At 42.0% G+C, this 17,083-nt stretch overlaps 2 protein-coding genes across 4 annotated transcripts in view; one reads left to right on the top strand and one right to left on the bottom strand.

Annotated features, from left to right (window-relative positions):
• Positions 1-538: 538 nt before the first annotated feature.
• Positions 539-17,083, bottom strand: part of rep15 (RAB15 effector protein) — a 30,704-nt gene continuing 14,159 nt past the window's right edge. The window contains exons 1-3 of one of the 2 annotated variants that reach the window (XM_062042531.1): positions 7,789-7,856; positions 1,379-1,694; positions 539-1,315 (exon numbers count right to left, since the gene is read on the bottom strand). In XM_062042531.1, the coding sequence (XP_061898515.1) occupies positions 770-1,315; positions 1,379-1,651 (819 nt within the window). In that variant the 5' untranslated portion in view covers positions 1,652-1,694; positions 7,789-7,856 and the 3' untranslated portion in view covers positions 539-769. Of the gene's footprint in view, positions 1,316-1,378; positions 1,695-7,788; positions 7,857-17,083 lie in introns of those variants that run through there. The other variant, XM_062042532.1, reaches the window with a different exon arrangement.
• Positions 10,916-17,083, top strand: part of LOC133646771 (neutral cholesterol ester hydrolase 1-like) — a 10,768-nt gene continuing 4,600 nt past the window's right edge. Inside the window, exon 1 of one of the 2 annotated variants that reach the window (XM_062042529.1) lies at positions 10,916-11,007. The gene's annotated coding sequence lies outside the window, so the exon portion shown is untranslated. The remainder of the gene's footprint in view (positions 11,008-17,083) is intronic. The other variant, XM_062042528.1, reaches the window with a different exon arrangement.

The following is a 17,083-nucleotide window of genomic DNA, read 5'->3' as shown; positions in this document are numbered from 1 at the left end:
AGTGTCATATGTGACCCCTTGTTTCACCCCCTGGGAGGTGAGGGGAGCAGTGAGCAGCAGCGGTGGCCGAGCTCGGTTTGTTGTTTTAACCTGCCCATTGTACAGCACTTTGGCTACCCCTGTGGTAAATTTTAAATGTCCTTTATAAATAGCGTTGATTTGATTTGATTTGATTTAACGCCCAATTCCAACCCTCGATGCTGAGTGCCAAGCAGGGAGGTAATAGGTCCCATTCTTATAGTCTTTGGTATGACTCGGCCGGGGTTTGAACTCACGACCTTCCAGTCTCAGGTAAAAGCTGTAATATAACACAATCTGGAAAAAGTGAAGCGTCGCAAGTACTTTCCGAATGCACCGTATACTGTACTTCATACCTGTAACCCGTGTTAAAAAGTTGTATTTTATTGTATACGCCATTTTTTTTATTGTGAAAATTTGTTTGAATTGGGAATCGATTCTGAATCGAATCGTAACCCCAAAAGTCAGAATGTAATTGACGGTTGAGTTGTAAGATTCACATCCTTAATGCTCAGTACAATATTGCTAATAATAATCAAATATGAAATGACGGTACACCAGAAAGTCAAATTTCAAAATGACTATATTTCTCTATGAAAAGTCTGACGTGTATTTGTAACAATAGCAAAAAGTACAAAATGACTCGTTTGTAGGCAATGTTTGGACGTACGATAAAACCGCGATGTTGTAGTTAATCTGTTTTTCTAAAAGCGAGTTACTAATTTGATGTGTGATTTCTTATCGTTGTGGACTAGCTGAACTTAATCATGAGGGTGAGAGGGTCTCCCTCCTTCTTGGTGACGATGGCCTGCATCATTCCAGAAGGTGTGTACAGGTAGCGCGAGCCCTTGAAGAAGTTCTCAAGAAGAGCTCGGTCGATCTTGTCGCACTTCTCGATGGCCGCCTCAAAGTTGTTGCTGAGAAGGCCGTAGATGTTTCCCTTGTCGTGTTTCTTCCCCAAGAACAAGAAGAGGGCGTAGCAGTCCTTGCCGACTGAGGTGCAGAAGTCCACCATTCGCTCATACATGTTCCTGTCGTTGGACTCCCTTTGGGCCATCTGGACGGATTCGTTGCAGCTCTCCGGGATATGGTCTTCCTCTTTGTCACCCTCCTTGTCGGGCGGGTGAAGCACTTGCACAGCGATCTGAATGCGAGGGTTCTTTGTGGGCTTCTCCAACACGGCCCACACCCAGTCGGCCCCCAGCAGGACGCGCTGCCCGGGCGTCATGGCTGTGCAGTTGAAGACGTCTGTCATGTTGAGGTGTACACTCTGGGAGATGTAGGTCATGAGAAAGATCTGTGGGGGGGTCACAAAGCGTCCAAAATCTCTTCTGACAGAAACACTGGAAGTCCATACTACCTGAGTCAGCGCCTCGGGACTGGGTTGGAACTTGTCCTCGGGGTCCTTGAAAAGCAGGTACTCCTGAGTCCTGGAAGCGGCGGCAGCGATGCAGTCACTGAACAGAGGTATGAAATCATTAGGTTTGGCGACAGGAAGTCGTCTCAGCGTGGAGAAGATGCTCGGGCGAGGAGGGACACTGTTGGCGCCGGATGGGCCGTTGACGTGTTTGGCAGGCAGGAAGAAGGAGGACTTCTGCAAGGGCATGGATGATTTACTCATGCTGTCCCCCATGGCCGACTTATGATGGAGAACACAGGCTGCTCTTGCCAATACACTGTGGACAACAGGAGGGTTTTTAATAATATTAGCTGGATAATCCTGTAAAAAAAACTGTTGAATGAATGTTAATAACTTCTTCTACTACGCTTGACTGTTAAGTAACTGTCAAATTGTTAAAAATTTAAAAACAGTTATAAAACTATGAAACTGTTATTAACGTCAATATGTAATTGAAAACTGTTCAACAACTTTCAACCCATTTATTTACTGTTCAATGGTGAATAATAACAATTCATCCATCCATTCAATAAGCGTTAAATAACCAAAATAAGTGTTCACTATTCAATATCTGATACATAACTGTTCAATAACTTCATATTTGTTTAATAACCAAATAACTGCCTACAACTGTTTAATATGACTGTTAAACAAACAATATTACTTGTCAGAACTGTTTAATGACTTCAAATACGAGTTCAAAGTTCAAGGTTCAAGGTTTCTTTAATGGTACCCGCAGGTAAAATATTTGTGCAGACATTTGTAATTTAGCGTCAGGACATCATGAAGCAAGCAAACACAAATCATATAAAACATAAAAACATTTAAAAATCTGCAAACGATCACCAGTATACAGGCACACCCTAGAACAATAAAATATAATACCTAATAAACCAATAGAATCATTGTGATTAAAGTGCTATGACATAATAAATACATTAAAAAACAAAATCATTATGTGATAGCCTCATTTAAGCATGTGATGGCAGCAGGTACAAAAGTATTTTTATATCGTTTAGTCCTACAAAGAGGAACAATGAACCTCTGACCAGAGCGAAGGAGCTGGAATACACTGCGTAAAGGATGATGGGTGCAGTGGTGAATAATAGAGCTCGCATTGCACTGCAGCTCTGTGGCATGGATGTCAGATAGGTTGAGTTGCGGCTCACCTATAATCTAACTAGCCCGCTTTTTCAATTTGATTTAGTGCAGACTTGTTACTCAAGGACAAACTACCAAACCATGACATCATTGATTCAATATACTGTATGCCCGATAAAAGAGCGACAACATGGTTCTATCTATGTGGAGACGTGACAGTTTCCTCAGGCAATGAAGATGTTGGTGTCCCTTTTTACACACTGCTTCGCAGTTCATCTCGAAGGTCAGCTTTGAGTCTATGACCTTGCCGATGTACTTGTAGCTGTCCACACAGTCTACAGACTGACCTTTGATGAATGTGGTAGGTTTGGCATTGGTGTGGGTTCTAAAATCAGTAATCATGTCCTTTGTTTTAGATATGTTGAACTGTAGGATTCTTCACACCAGCTAACAAAATGAGTAACTACGGGACCATGGCTGTACTCATTTCCACTGAGAAGACTGACAATGACCGTGTCATCTGCAAATTTCACTAGCGTCCTGTTAGCATGCTTACTCTGGCATGTGTTTGTGTACAGGATAAAAATAAGGGCTGAAAGCACACATCCTTGAGGTGAGCCAGTTGAAGAGTGTGATAACTCAGATAAAATACCATTCATCTTGACTTGTTGGGATCTATCAGTTAAAAAATCTAAAATCCGACCAGTCATATTAAAACTCAGATTACAATCCCTGATCAGGCTTTAGACTAGGATATGAGGTTGGATAGTGTTAAAAGCAGATGAAAAATCAACAAATAAAAGTCTAGGGTGGGTTTTATTTCCCTCTAGAGGGTAAATAGAATGTTAAGAAGGGTGGTTGAAGCATCCAACACACCTCTGTGTGCCCTATAGGCTAACTGCATAGGGTCGAGTACATGCTCGATTTCTGTTGCAAGATGAAACTTTACAATTCTTTCCAAACATTTCATCACAAGTGAAGTAAGAGCAACTGGCCTTAAGTCATTCAAAGCGGTAGGTCTGCTGCTTTCAGGGACAGGGATAATCATGGCACACTTCCACACACTTGGAACATGCAGTAAGCTTAAAGATAGATTAAAGATATAAGAAAATATAAAACTTAGTTGCTTTGCGCATGACTTAAGTAAAATACCACTGATTCCATAAGGGCCTGGACATTTGTTAGTCTTCAGTGAAAGTAAACACCTTTGCAGTTAATACCTGTTAAACATGTTTACAACCGTTGATAACTGCTAAGATTGTATATTTTTTTAAATAGATGATATCAGTTTTTTTGTTTGTTTTTTTTAGGTTCCAGCTGCCCCGAGGGACAAGCGGTAGAAAATGGATGGATGTTTGGATATCAGGTTTTTTTTTAAACAGTCATTCATTAACTGTAATATAAAGGTTAACTTACTGTTTAATAACTGTTTTAGAACTGTTTACTGTTAAATTACTGTTTAGTAACTGTTAATAACGTTTCGGATTTTTAATAACTGATAACTGTTAAATTATGGAAAATTACTGTTAAATAACTTCAATTACCGTATTTTTTTTTTTTTTTAACTGTTAACTGATAAATTACTGTATGACACCTATTTAATAACTATTAATTGTTAACTGTTACATCTTATATTTGTAATAACCTTTACATGACTGATTAGTGACTGTTTAATTAAGGTTAACTGTTTAATAACTAATTGTCAATAACATCTAATGTTTTGTAACTGTTAAATTACGGATTACGAGCTGTTTAGCATCTGTAATAACTGTTAAACTATTAACGTTCAATTATGTTTCATATTTTAACAACTGTTAAAACATGTTCAATTATGGAAAATGGCTTAAATATTTGTTGAATAACTATTGTTGAATTTAATATATTTGCTAACTGTTAATGACTGTTAAATTACTGATGTTTACTTACGGTTAATACAGCGTTTCTCAAAGTGTGGGGCGCGCCCCACTGGTGGGGAATAGAGACATGACAGGTGGGGCGCGAGGAACGGGAGGAAATGTCACTTAAATTTCTTTTTTTTTTAAATTATATTCTTAGATTTTTTTTTTTTACTATGCTTTCATTTTCTATACACACTGTAAATAATTTTGTGATTCTGTCTGTAAAATCCGCTATATAAATAAATGTAAATTACTTATTTTTCCTGTAGGCTTTAATTTGCTAGGTAGGAGCGAAAGTTTGACAGACATAGCAACAGTAACTAATGGGGGCGGGGCAAAGCGGAACAAACTTTCCGATGAGCTGTTCAAGATAATGGACAGTTTCCTCAAAGAACACGACTTTAAATGGGAAAACTGTGTGGGCTTTTGCTCTGATGGCGCACAGACCATGGCAGGGTCAAGAAACGGGTTGCAGGCTCTAATAAAGAGGGTTGCGCCAAATGCGCATTGGACACACTGTGTCATTCACTCGCGTCAAGGCAGCTCAGCCCCAAACTCAATGAGGTTTTACCAGATGTTGTGAGCGCGGTAAATTTGATGAAAACACAAGCACTGAAAGCGCGACTGTTCTCTGCACTGTGTGAGGAAATGTGAGCTGATCATACAGCCGTGCTGTTTCACAGTCAAGCAAGGTGGCTCTCCCGGGGCAAAGTGCTGTCGCGTGTCTTTCAGCTCAGGGCAGACATTCTGATCTTTTTGGAGGAGGAGCGCATGCAAGCAAGTTCAGTGATGAACAATTTCTGTTGAAGCTGGCCTACCTCAGCGATATGTTTGGCAAGCTGAATGAGGTAAATCTTCAGCTCCAAGGCAAGGATAAGCACATACCCCAACTGCCAGACAAAATCACTGCGTTCTCCCGAAAGCTCGAGGGATGGGGCAGGCGCCTCGACCAACAAAATATTGATGCCTTTGAGAACCTGGGTGAGGTTGCTGAAACCACCGAATCTGGTGCCACCACAGTGATCCCCTGCACCAAGCAACACATCTCCTCCCTGAGAGAAATGTACTTCCCCATCAACAGTGCTCAGTACAACTGGGTTATGGATCCATTCAATGCAGCAGGTTGGTATTTATTGAATATTATACTCATATATTATACATGCATTTTATCTGTGTTGCATGCTACTTACTAACTGGAATGTTAGTCCAGATTGTTGTGTCCAGATGATTGTTGTCAAACAGATTTATTTGCATTTATTATGTAATGAAAAATAAAGTAAGCCTATTCATTTATAATCTATCTGCAGCACCTGCTGATTTCATGTCTGCTGAGGAGGACCAGTTTATTGTACTGACATCTGACTCCACCCTGAGGCTGAGGTTCACCACTTATTTGATTTATTATTGAACTTGATGCAAGTTATGACCCTTTTTTTTTTTATTATTGAACTTGATGCAAGTTATAACACTTTTATTTGATTTATTATTGAACTTGATGCAAGTTATGACACTTTTTTTTAATTTATTATTGAACTTGATGCAAGTTATAACACTTTTGTTTTATTTATTATTGAACTTGATGCAAGTTATTTAATTTATTATTGAACTTGATGCAAGTTATACCACAGCTGCACAGTTATTTTATTTATTATTGAACTTGATGTTATTTTATGTTATTGAGTTTGAATGTATACAACTTGATGTTACTTGATGTTCAATAAATTTGAAAATGTTAAGCTTGGCATTAGCGTTCTGTTGGGGTGATGGGGGCAGGTGGGGCTTGAAAACTCCCCCTTGTCCAAAGTGGGGGATGACAAAAAAAGTTTGAGAACCACTGGGTTAATACATGTTTAAAAACGTAATCGTTAATAAAGTTAAATGTTCCTAATGATGGGTGATAATTGTTAATTTACTGTTAAATGGTTGTTAAGTAACTGTTTAATATTGTTAATAACATTTAAATAATGTGGTGTGAATGAAATACATGACTAGAAGTTCTCCTATATCCCTGTTTCCAAGGTCCATCCCTCCATCCATTTTCTTCCGCTTGTCCTTCTTGGGGTCGCGGTGCAGCTGGAGCCTATCCCAGCTGCATCCGAGCAGAAGGTTGGGTACACCCTGGACAAGTGTGCACCTCATCACAGGGCCAACACAGATAGACAGCATTCACACACTAAGGCCATTTTAGTGTTGCCAATCAACCTATCTTTAGGCAAAATACAATTGTATACTTTAAGTAGCTTTCAGAAAAGCCTTAAAAGTTTTGTTCATATGTCATTGTTTTTTTTTAGACGTCATCATCGAAACAGGTGTATTTTTTTTTCTTTGTCGTCTTTTTATCTGAAACAATCGATTTAAATAATGTTAGAGATGTTTTTGTTATGATTTGTTACGCAATGTTAGAGTCTGTATTATTCTCCTTAGTTTAGTGGCCAATTATGTTTTCATTGCCCCTTTGCTCCCTTGGTTTCGTTTTCTTGTTGCTAGCTGGCTCATTAGCCGCACCTGCTTTCTGTTTATTGATTAGCGTCCTCACCTGTTTCTCCTTTACATTCTGGTGTCTTAGTTGCTGCTCCGTTGTTCGCTGTACGCTACAGACGACGGTTTGTTTCATGCTACCTATGTTTTTACTTTGTTAATCTTCATACTGCGCTAAGCTATTACCAGTTTGTGTTACATTGCCTTGTGCATTGAAGTGAAGAAATCTTCTTACCTGCACACTGCCTGAGGTCCTCCGCATCTTTGGAATCACATATCGCATATGACAGGTTTTCTTTGTTTCTTTTTGTTTTGGTAAAATGTTACGAATAATTAAGATAGAGCGGTACATAAATGTTCTATTATTCACGATAAATGTAGTCCTTATTAGACACTTTTTAGTGTGGTACAGATGTACTGTACTTCAAATTGAAGTACTTATAAAATTGATGTAAACACATTGAAACTGACATTTATCGAATGTTTTATTAGCCTTTTTGCTTTTATTAAAATCTTAATGGTTAAAGCTAGCTGGCGTCTGTAGCTTGTTTTCTGTGAAATGAATGAAGAAATAAAGTAAGATCCGTTGAATTCTATATATTGTATAGTAGGCAAAATTTGATAATTGTAACAAGGATTTAAAATTGGTTTTAATGGTAAAGAAAAATAAGCTTTTGAAAATGAGCTAGCTTCCCTAACGCATAATTGCTCTTTTGACTGTCACATGATAACCATTACTAAATTGATCATTAGTGTTGTGTTTTGTAAGAAATTATTAGGGCCACATAAGGGGGACAAGGCTGTGTAAAGCTGAGTGAAAATAAGTTCTTTAGAAAATACAACTTAAGTGTTACACTAGAACGTAAAACTTAGTTAATAATTGCAAGAACTTACCAGGATCCTTGGAGATGTTTCTACAGTTTCAAGTCCTAACCCTCTGCTCCTCTTCTCTGGCTTGTCACATACACAGTGTGTGTGTGTGTGTGTGTGTGTGTGTGTGTATGTGTGTGTGTGTGTGTGTGTGTGTGTGTGTGTGTGTGTGTGTGTGTGTGTGTGTGTGTGTGTGTGTGTGTGTGTGTGTGTGTGTGTGTGTGTGTGTGTGTGTGTGTGTGTGTGTGTGTGTGTGTGTGTGTGTGTGTGTGCCGTCAGCCTTGACGCGTAAAAGATCTTCAACAAATGGTTGAAATGAGAGTATTAGCATGGGTGGAGTTTGTGCAAGTTGGAGCATTTTGGTTAAGTCAACAAAAGAGTTATCTTTCCAGTTATCTCCAACAAAACTTTGGTTGGCCCAAAGGCTTCGACTGCTTAATTATTTGCTTTCTGTTTATCAAGGGTGGATCAAATGAGGAAGTGTTGATTTTAAAAAGTGAAAAAACAAGATCTGTATTTGCTCGCTGTTTGCAGATAATATATGATGGCCGAGTGCAGCTGGGATAGGCTCCAGCTCCCCACACAACCCAGAAAGGGACAAGTGGTGGAAAATGATTGGATGGATAATAATCATTACCACAAGATTCTACAGTCCTTCAGTGAGACGTCAACTTTTCATTTTGACTTCAGCGTGAGTTAATATGGCTGCTATTTCCTGGGAGGCGCGGAAAGTAGACCGTCCGTGTCAGCAACTTCAGGATTCCAGTTTCTATTCCAGCTTCTTTTTTTATTTTTATTAATCAGTCCAACAAAATAATACACACTGATATCATAATAATACAATTCCAATTCTAAAACCAAACCCGGCCCAGCAACATTCAGAATAGCAATCAACAGGGGCCGTATTTATCAAGCGTCTTAGAGTGCTCGCCGTGGAGTTTACAGTTACGGTAGCACAATTAGCCCCGAACGGGCTAACATCACTCCTAACGTGTTACACGTCTGATTCGCCCAGCGCTGGGGTCCAGTGCACCACACTTTTGTATTGTCGCTCGCTCCTTCGGCGGAGTGCTTTGGAATATCTGATAGTATATATTTGTATCATGAATCAATTTAAGTGGACCCCGACTTAAACAAGTTGAAAAAGTTATTTGGTTGTTACCATTTAGTGGTCAATTGTACGGAATATGTACTTCACTGTGCAACCTAGTACTACTAATAAAAGTCTCAATCAAAGCGCTCATCTTCCCCGCCTGGACTGTTTACAGCGGGGGCGGGAGCGAGCAGGCGGGCGAGCGAGGGAGGCATGGAGGGAGGGAAGAAGAGCGTGTGCGGGTGTCGTGGAAAAGCGGCAAAATGTTTCTCTGCTTTGCATCACGCAAGTGACGTCAATGCCTACTTGCCAACCTTGAGACCTCCGAATTCGGGATGGGGGCGGGGGGGTGAGGTGTGTGTTTGTTGGAACCAGAATATTAATAACAGAAAGTTTCAACCCTTTTGAGTACCTTGAAGGTAGAAAAGCGCTATACAAGTATAACCCATTTATCATTTATTTATTATTATGTGTGAATGAGTGTAAATGGGGGAGGGAGGTTTTTTGGGTTGGTGCACTAATTGTAAGTGTATCTTGTGTTTTTTATGTTGATTTAATTTTTTTTTTTAAACCATACCGATAAAAAAAAAAAACGATACCGATAATTTGCGATATTACATTTTAAAGCATTTATCGGCCGATAATATCAGCAGGCCGATATTATCGGACATTTCTAATTGCAACATTTTCGTGTTACATTTCACCTGTTTGCTCTTTTATACCACTTTTTATGTTTTTCATTTTTTTCAATCGTATTTTTAAAATGTGCCGTGGGGCCGTTAAAAAATTACCTGCGGACATTTTCTCTGACTTAACTTTCACCTGTCCCACTAAACACACCATTAAGCTTGTTAATAGATGTATATTACAACTCCTTTGTTATGTTTGTTTGTACATGGGACAATGCACATACAAAATGTTAATGTGCCAGATTGTAGTCAAAGGCTAATTTCCATCCGCAGTGCCCTGCAGGGTCATTGTATATAGCAGGGGTTCTAAACCTTTTTGACCTCGGGACCCAACTTTTCCACTACAGAGGAGCTCGGGGACCACTCCAATATTAACACTGAATTAGTAATCTTACTCTTGATTTTGATCATATTCAATAAATATGTCTAACCTATTTACCGTTTACTACCTTGTCAAATGATATAAAAGCATGGGATAATCACAAAGATTATATTATTCATTTAACAAACAAACCTGAGGCTTAGGTCAGGCTGATTTGAAAAATAAGTACTAACCAAATAAACAATACATTTACATACCCCGAAAGGGATAAGCGGTAGAAGTGGATGGATGGATGTATTATGTTGTGCTAAAATAAATAAACTAAATTAGTAATAAATATGTTTCTTAACTAAACTGTCATTAAATTTAAAGTGCAGATGAAAATACAGCTTCAACACTTTAGTCATAATTTTTGTGCTTAAGAAATTTCACTGTGACATTAGCGCCAGACTTCTTTTGTTTGTTTTGTATTGTCATTACTGCCACAAGTGGTGGAAAAGTGTATTACAACTGAGTACTGCTGCTGGCTATACAGACCACAGCTGAACAACACATATATTACATTCTAGGGAGCGCTTGCGGCCCAACACTGGTTAAGAAACACTGGTATACAGTATATGCCATCAACATACCGGGGACTATCTCTTCGCAAAGAAACATGCCCAGGGCTGCCACTACTTCAGCGTTATAGTGAGTTGATTTTTCATGCTCATCTTTTTGCTGTTTTTATCTGCCACGCTTGGAAAGCTGGTCCGTGAAAATAATGCATACATTAAATAAACCGGTCCCTGGTGGAAAAAAGGTTGGGGAACCCTGCTCTAGACCATCACCTGAAACCTGACGTGCCTCTGGGTCACATGACTGCAACCTAACAAGATGTACTTGTCGCCATTTGGAGGTGTGTCGTTTGCAGGTACTTTTGGCCCCGCCCCCTGTGACTTTCAACTGTGTGTGTTTGGGTAATTTCAGGCTCCAGAGTTGCATTCAAGATGTTTCTGCTAATGCTGCTCCTCTTCATGCTTCTAGTCCTGCTTCTGGTTCTGGTTGCTCACGTCTACAGGACTCCAGTACCTGTTGGCATCAAGGAGTCTAGGAAGCTGAGGCTGCTACAACTTCTCGGCTTTCTCGTCTTCGGCGGGGTAATTTAACAACTTGTATGAACTTTGCTCCTTTTTCACTCAACTACAGCAATAGATTGTCTGCTTTGTCTTCTTCAGAGGGTGATTTTGCAGCTACTCTAATTACAGCAACATTAATTACAGTATTCATGTATTACAGCAACATTTATTACAGCAACATTAATTACAGGTACACTAATTACAGCAACACTAATTACAGCAACATTAATTACAGCAACATTTATTACACACACATTAATTACAGCAACATTAATTACAGCAACATTAATTACAGCTACATTAATTACAGCTACATTAAGTACAGCAACATTAATTACAGCTACATTAATTACAGCAACATTAATTACAGCTACATTAATTACCGCAACATTAATTACAGCAACGTTAATTTCAGCAACATTAATTACAGCAACATTAATTACAGCTACATTTATTACAGCAACAATAATTACAGCAACAATAATTACAGCAACATTAATTACAGGTACATTTATTACAGTTACATTTATTACAGCAACATTAATTATAGCAACAATTATTACAGCAACAATTATTACAGCAACAATTATTACAGCAACATTAATTACAACAACATTGATTACAGCATCATTAATTACAGCAACATTTATTACCGCAACATTAATTACAGTAACATTAATTACAGCTACATTAATTACAGCCACTTTAATTACAGCAACATTGATTACAGCATTATTAATTACAGCAACATTTATTACCGCAACATTAATTACAGTAACATTAATTACAGCTACATTAATTACAGCCACTTTAATTACAGCAACATTGATTACAGCATTATTAATTACAGCAACATTGATTACAGCAACATTTATTACAGCTACATTTATTACGGCAACATTTTTACAGCAACATTAATTACAGCAACATCAATCTCAGCAACATTTATTACAGCAACATTAATTACAGCAACATTAATCACAGCAACATTAATTACTGCAATATTGATTACAGCTACATTAATTACAGCAACATTAATAACAGCAACATTAATTACAGCTACATTAATTACAGCAACATTAATTACAGCTACATTAATTACAGCAACATTAATCACAGCAACATTAATTACAAATTACAGCCACTTTAATTACAGCAACATTAATTACAACAACTTTAATTACAGCAACATTTATTACAGCAACATTAATTACAGCTACATGAATAACAGCAACGTTAATTACAGTTACATTAATTACAGCCACTTTAATTACAGCAACATTGATTACAGCAACATTAATTACAGCAACATTAATTACACCAACTTTAATTACAGCAACATTTATTACAGCAACATAAATTACAGCAACATTAATTACAGCTACATTAATTACAGTGACTTTTACAATATGTGAGTGTAGTGTGGAGTGGGACTTTTACAATATGTGAGTGTAGTGTGGAGTGGGACTTTTACAATATGTGAGTGTAGTGTGGAGTGGGACTTTTACAATATGTGAGTGTAGTGTGGAGTGGGACTTTTACAATATGTGAGTGTAGTGTGAAGTGGGACTTTTACAATATGTGAGTGTAGTGTGGAGTGGGACTTTTACAATATGTGAGTGTAGTGTGGAGTGGGACTTTTACAATATGTGAGTGTAGTGTGGAGTGGGACTTTTACAATATGTGAGTGTAGTGTGGACACCGCCTGCAGCTCAATGATTCCAGCATTGTTCATGGACATGACTCTCCTCTATTTACTTTGAACACACAAAGTTTCTCATGCAACTCAGTGGGAGTTGAAAAAGAAAAAAATGAATGTTGTAAGCGACATATTAAGTAAGAGTTCAGGTGATTTCTGTGCCACTAATCGAGTTCCACAAGTTATCAGTTGTCAAAGGAGACTTTGAGGTTAATGAAGGGTAAATATTTGTTCTTCTTTTCAGGTTGTTCCTTTATTTTCTACTTAAACTCCTTTTCTTAGATTTGAAGAATGTGATCATGGTCCTTGCAACGCTGGAATTATCTTTTTCTATTGTATCTTGTGATTAATACTTGTATTATTCATTATTTCTCTTCCGAAATGTCAATATTGTCGGTCTCCCACAAAAACCTTTTAATGTAAACAGACTTAGAGACTAGCAGCTCAGTCAGATAACAACTCTGCTACAAACAGGACTTGTGTCCTGCACAGAGGACAAAGATAACGCTTTATGATATCCCTTTATGATATCACTTTCTGGGCCAGGTGTGTTTAACTCACAAGCAGTGTTGGGTTAGTTACTGAAAACCAGTAACTAGTTACAGTTACTTGTTACTTTATTTCTAAAGTAACTCAGTTACTAACTCCGTTACTTACACCAAAAAGTAATGCGTTACTGTGAAAAGTAACTATTTAGTTACTTCTTTTTTTCTTCCTTTTTTTTTTAAAGCTCCCATTAATGCCCTTTTAGCCTTCATTTCAGTACTGTTATTGCACTGGAGAATAATACAATCTGTTGATCAACTTGACATGCATTTGCATCACTGAACTCTGCTAAGCAATGTGGTCTACATACAACACACAAAGACAAGGATATGTTTCAAAGGGCCAATTTATTTCAGGCCAGAACAAATTGCTGGCCTGAAATAAAGCTGGTGGCAGCTCCTCTCTGAGCTGCCACCTTATCGTGGTAGAGGAGTTTGCGTGTCCCGATGATCCTAGGAGCTATGTTGTCCGGGGGCTTTATGCCCCCTGGTAGGGTCTCCCAAGACAAACTGGTCCTAGCTGAGGGATCAGACAAAGAGCAGCTCGAAGACCTCCATGAAAAATAAAAACAAAGGACCCAGATTTCCCTCGCCTGGACGCGGGTCACCAGGGCCCCCCTCTGGAGCCAGGCCCGGAGGTGGGGCACGATGGCGAGCGCCTGGTGGCCGGGCCTTTACCCATGGGGCCCGGCCGGGCACAGCCCGAAGAGGCAACGTGGGTCCCCCCTCCAATGGGCTCACCACCCATAGCAGGGGTCATAGAGGTCGGGTGCGATGTGAGCTGGGCGGCAGCCGAAGGACAGAAGCTATCTCTTGGGACGTGGAACGTCACCTCGCTGGGGGGGAAGGAGCCTGAGCTAGTGCGCGAGGTGGAGAAGTTCCGGCTAGATATAGTCGGACTCACTTCGACGCACAGCAAGGGCTCTGGAACCAGTTCTCTCGAGAGGGGCTGGACTCTCTTCCACTCTGGCGTTGCCGGCAGTGAGAGGCGACGGGCTGGGGTGGCAATTCTTGTTTCCCCCCGGCTCAGAGCCTGCACGTTGGAGGTCAACCCGGTGGACGAGAGGGTAGCTTCCCTCCGCCTTCGGGTGGGGGAACGGGTCCTGACTGTGGTTTGCGCTTATGCGCCAAACCGCAGCTCAGAGTACCCACCCTTTTTGGATTCACTCGAGGAAGTACTTGAGAGTGCCCCCCCGGGTGATTCCCTTGTTCTACTGGGGGACTTCAATGCTCATGTTGGCAGCGACAGTGAAACCTGGAGAGGCGTGATTTGGAAGAATGGCCGCTCGGATCTGAACCCGAGCGGTGTTTTGTTATTGGACTTTTGTGCCCGTCACAGATTGTCCATAACGAACACCATGTTCAAACATAAGGGTGTCCATATGTGCACTTGGCACCAGGACACCCTAAGCCGCAGTTCCATGACCGACTTTGTAGTTGTGTCATCGGATTTGCGGCCTCATGTTTTGGACACTCGGGTGAAGAGAGGGGCAGAGCTTTCTACCGATCACCACCTGGTTGTGAGTTGGCTGCGATGGTGGGGGAGGATGCCGGACAGACTTGGCAGGCCCAAGTGCATTGTGAGGGTTTGCTGGGAACGTCTGGCAGAGTCTCCTGTCAGAGAGATTTTCAATTCCCACCTCCGGAAGAACTTTGAACATGTCACGAGGGAGGTGCTGGACATTGAGTCCGAATGGACCATGTTCCGCACCTCTTTTGTCGAGGCGGCTGATTGGAGCTGTGGCCGCAAGGTAGTTGGTGCCTGTCGTGGCGGTAATCCTACAACCCGTTGGTGGACACCGGCGGTGAGGGATGCCGTCAAGCTGAAGAAGGAGTTCTATCTGGTTCTTTTGGCTCATAGGACTCCTGAGGCAGCGGACAGGTACCGACAGGCCAAGCGGTGTGCGGCTTCAGCGGTCGCAGAGGCAAAAACTCGGACATGGGAGGAGTTCGGGGAGGCCATGGAAAACGACTTCCGGACGGCTTCGAAGTGATTCTGGACCACCATCCGCCGCCTCAGGAAGGGGAAGCAGTGCACTATCAACACTGTGTATGGTGAGGATGGTGTTCTGCTGACCTCGACTGCGGATGTTGTGGATCGGTGGAGGGAATACTTCGAAGACATCCTCAATCCCACCAACACGTCTTCCTATGAGGAAGCAGTGCCTGGGGAATCTGTGGTGGGCTCTCCTATTTCTGGGGCTGAGGTTGCTGAGGTAGTTAAAAAGCTCCTCGGTGGCAAGGCCCCGGGGGTGGATGAGATCCGCCCGGAGTTCCTTAAGGCTCTGGATGCTGTGGGGTTGTCTTGGTTGACAAGACTCTGCAACATCGCGTGGACATCGGGGGCGGTACCTCTGGATTGGCAGACCGGGGTGGTGGTTCCTCTCTTTAAGAAGGGGAACCGGAGGGTGTGTTCTAACTATCGTGGGATCACACTCCTCAGCCTTCCCGGTAAGGTCTATTCAGGTGTACTGGAGAGGAGGCTACGCCGGATAGTCAAACCTCGGATTCAGGAGGAACAGTGTGGTTTTCGTCCTGGTCGTGGAACTGTGGACCAGCTCTATACTCTCGGCAGGGTCCTTGAGGGTGCATGGGAGTTTGGAACCGGAGGGTGTGTTCTAACTATCGTGGGATCACACTCCTCAGCCTTCCCGGTAAGGTCTATTCAGGTGTACTGGAGAGGAGGCTACGCCGGATAGTCGAACCTCGGATTCAGGAGGAACAGTGTGGTTTTCGTCCTGGTCGTGGAACTGTGGACCAGCTCTATACTCTCGGCAGGGTCCTTGAGGGTGCATGGGAGTTTGCCCAACCAGTCTACATGTGTTTTGTGGACTTGGAGAAGGCATTCGACCGTGTCCCTCGGGAAGTCCTGTGGGGAGTGCTCAGAGAGTATGGGGTATCGGACTGTCTGATTGTGGCGGTCCGCTCCCTGTATGATCAGTGCCAGAGCTTGGTCCGCATTGCCGGCAGTAAGTCGGACACGTTTCCAGTGAGGGTTGGACTCCGCCAAGGCTGCCCTTTGTCACCAATTCTGTTCATAACTTTTATGAACAGAATTTCTAGGCGCAGTCGAGGCGTTGAGGGGATCTGGTTTTGTGGCTGCAGGATTAGGTCTCTGCTTTTTGCAGATGATGTGGTCCTGATGGCTTCATTTGGCCAGGATCTGCAGTTCTCACTGGATCGGTTCGCAGCTGAGTGTGAAGCAACTGGGATGAGAATCAGCACCTCCAAGTCCGAGTCCATGGTTCTCGTCCGGAAAAGGGTGGAGTGCCATCTCCGGGTTGCGGAGGAGACCCTGCCCCAAGTGGAGGAGTTCAAGTACCTCGGAGTCTTGTTCACGAGTGAGGGAAGAGTGGATCATGAGATCGACAGGCGGATCGGTGCGGCATCTTCAGTAATGCGGACGCTGTATCGATCCGTTGTGGTGAAGAAGGAGCTGAGCTGGAAGGCAAAGCTCTCAATTTACCGGTCGATCTACGTTCCCATCCTCACCTATGGTCATGAGCTTTGGGTTATGACCGAAAGGACAAGATCACGGGTACAAGCGGCCGAAATGAGTTTCCTCCGCCGGGTGGCGGGGCTCTCCCTTAGAGATAGGGTGAGAAGCTCTGCCATCCGGGGGGAGCTCAAAGTAAAGCCGCTGCTCCTCCACATCGAGAGGAGCCAGATGAGGTGGTTCGGGCATCTGGTCAGGATGCCACCCAAACGCCTCCCTAGGGAGGTGTTTATGGCACGTCCGACCGGTAGGAGGCCACCGGGAAGACCCAGGACACGTTGGGAAGACTATGTCTCCCGGCTGGCCTGGGAACGCCTCGGGATCCCCCGGGAGGAGCTGGACAAAGTGGCTGGGGAG

This window comes from Entelurus aequoreus, linkage group LG03 (assembly GCF_033978785.1).
Source record: "Entelurus aequoreus isolate RoL-2023_Sb linkage group LG03, RoL_Eaeq_v1.1, whole genome shotgun sequence".
NCBI lineage: Eukaryota > Metazoa > Chordata > Actinopteri > Syngnathiformes > Syngnathidae > Entelurus > Entelurus aequoreus.
Note: the sequence above shows the minus strand (reverse complement) of the source record. Positions and strands in the feature narration are given on the sequence as shown.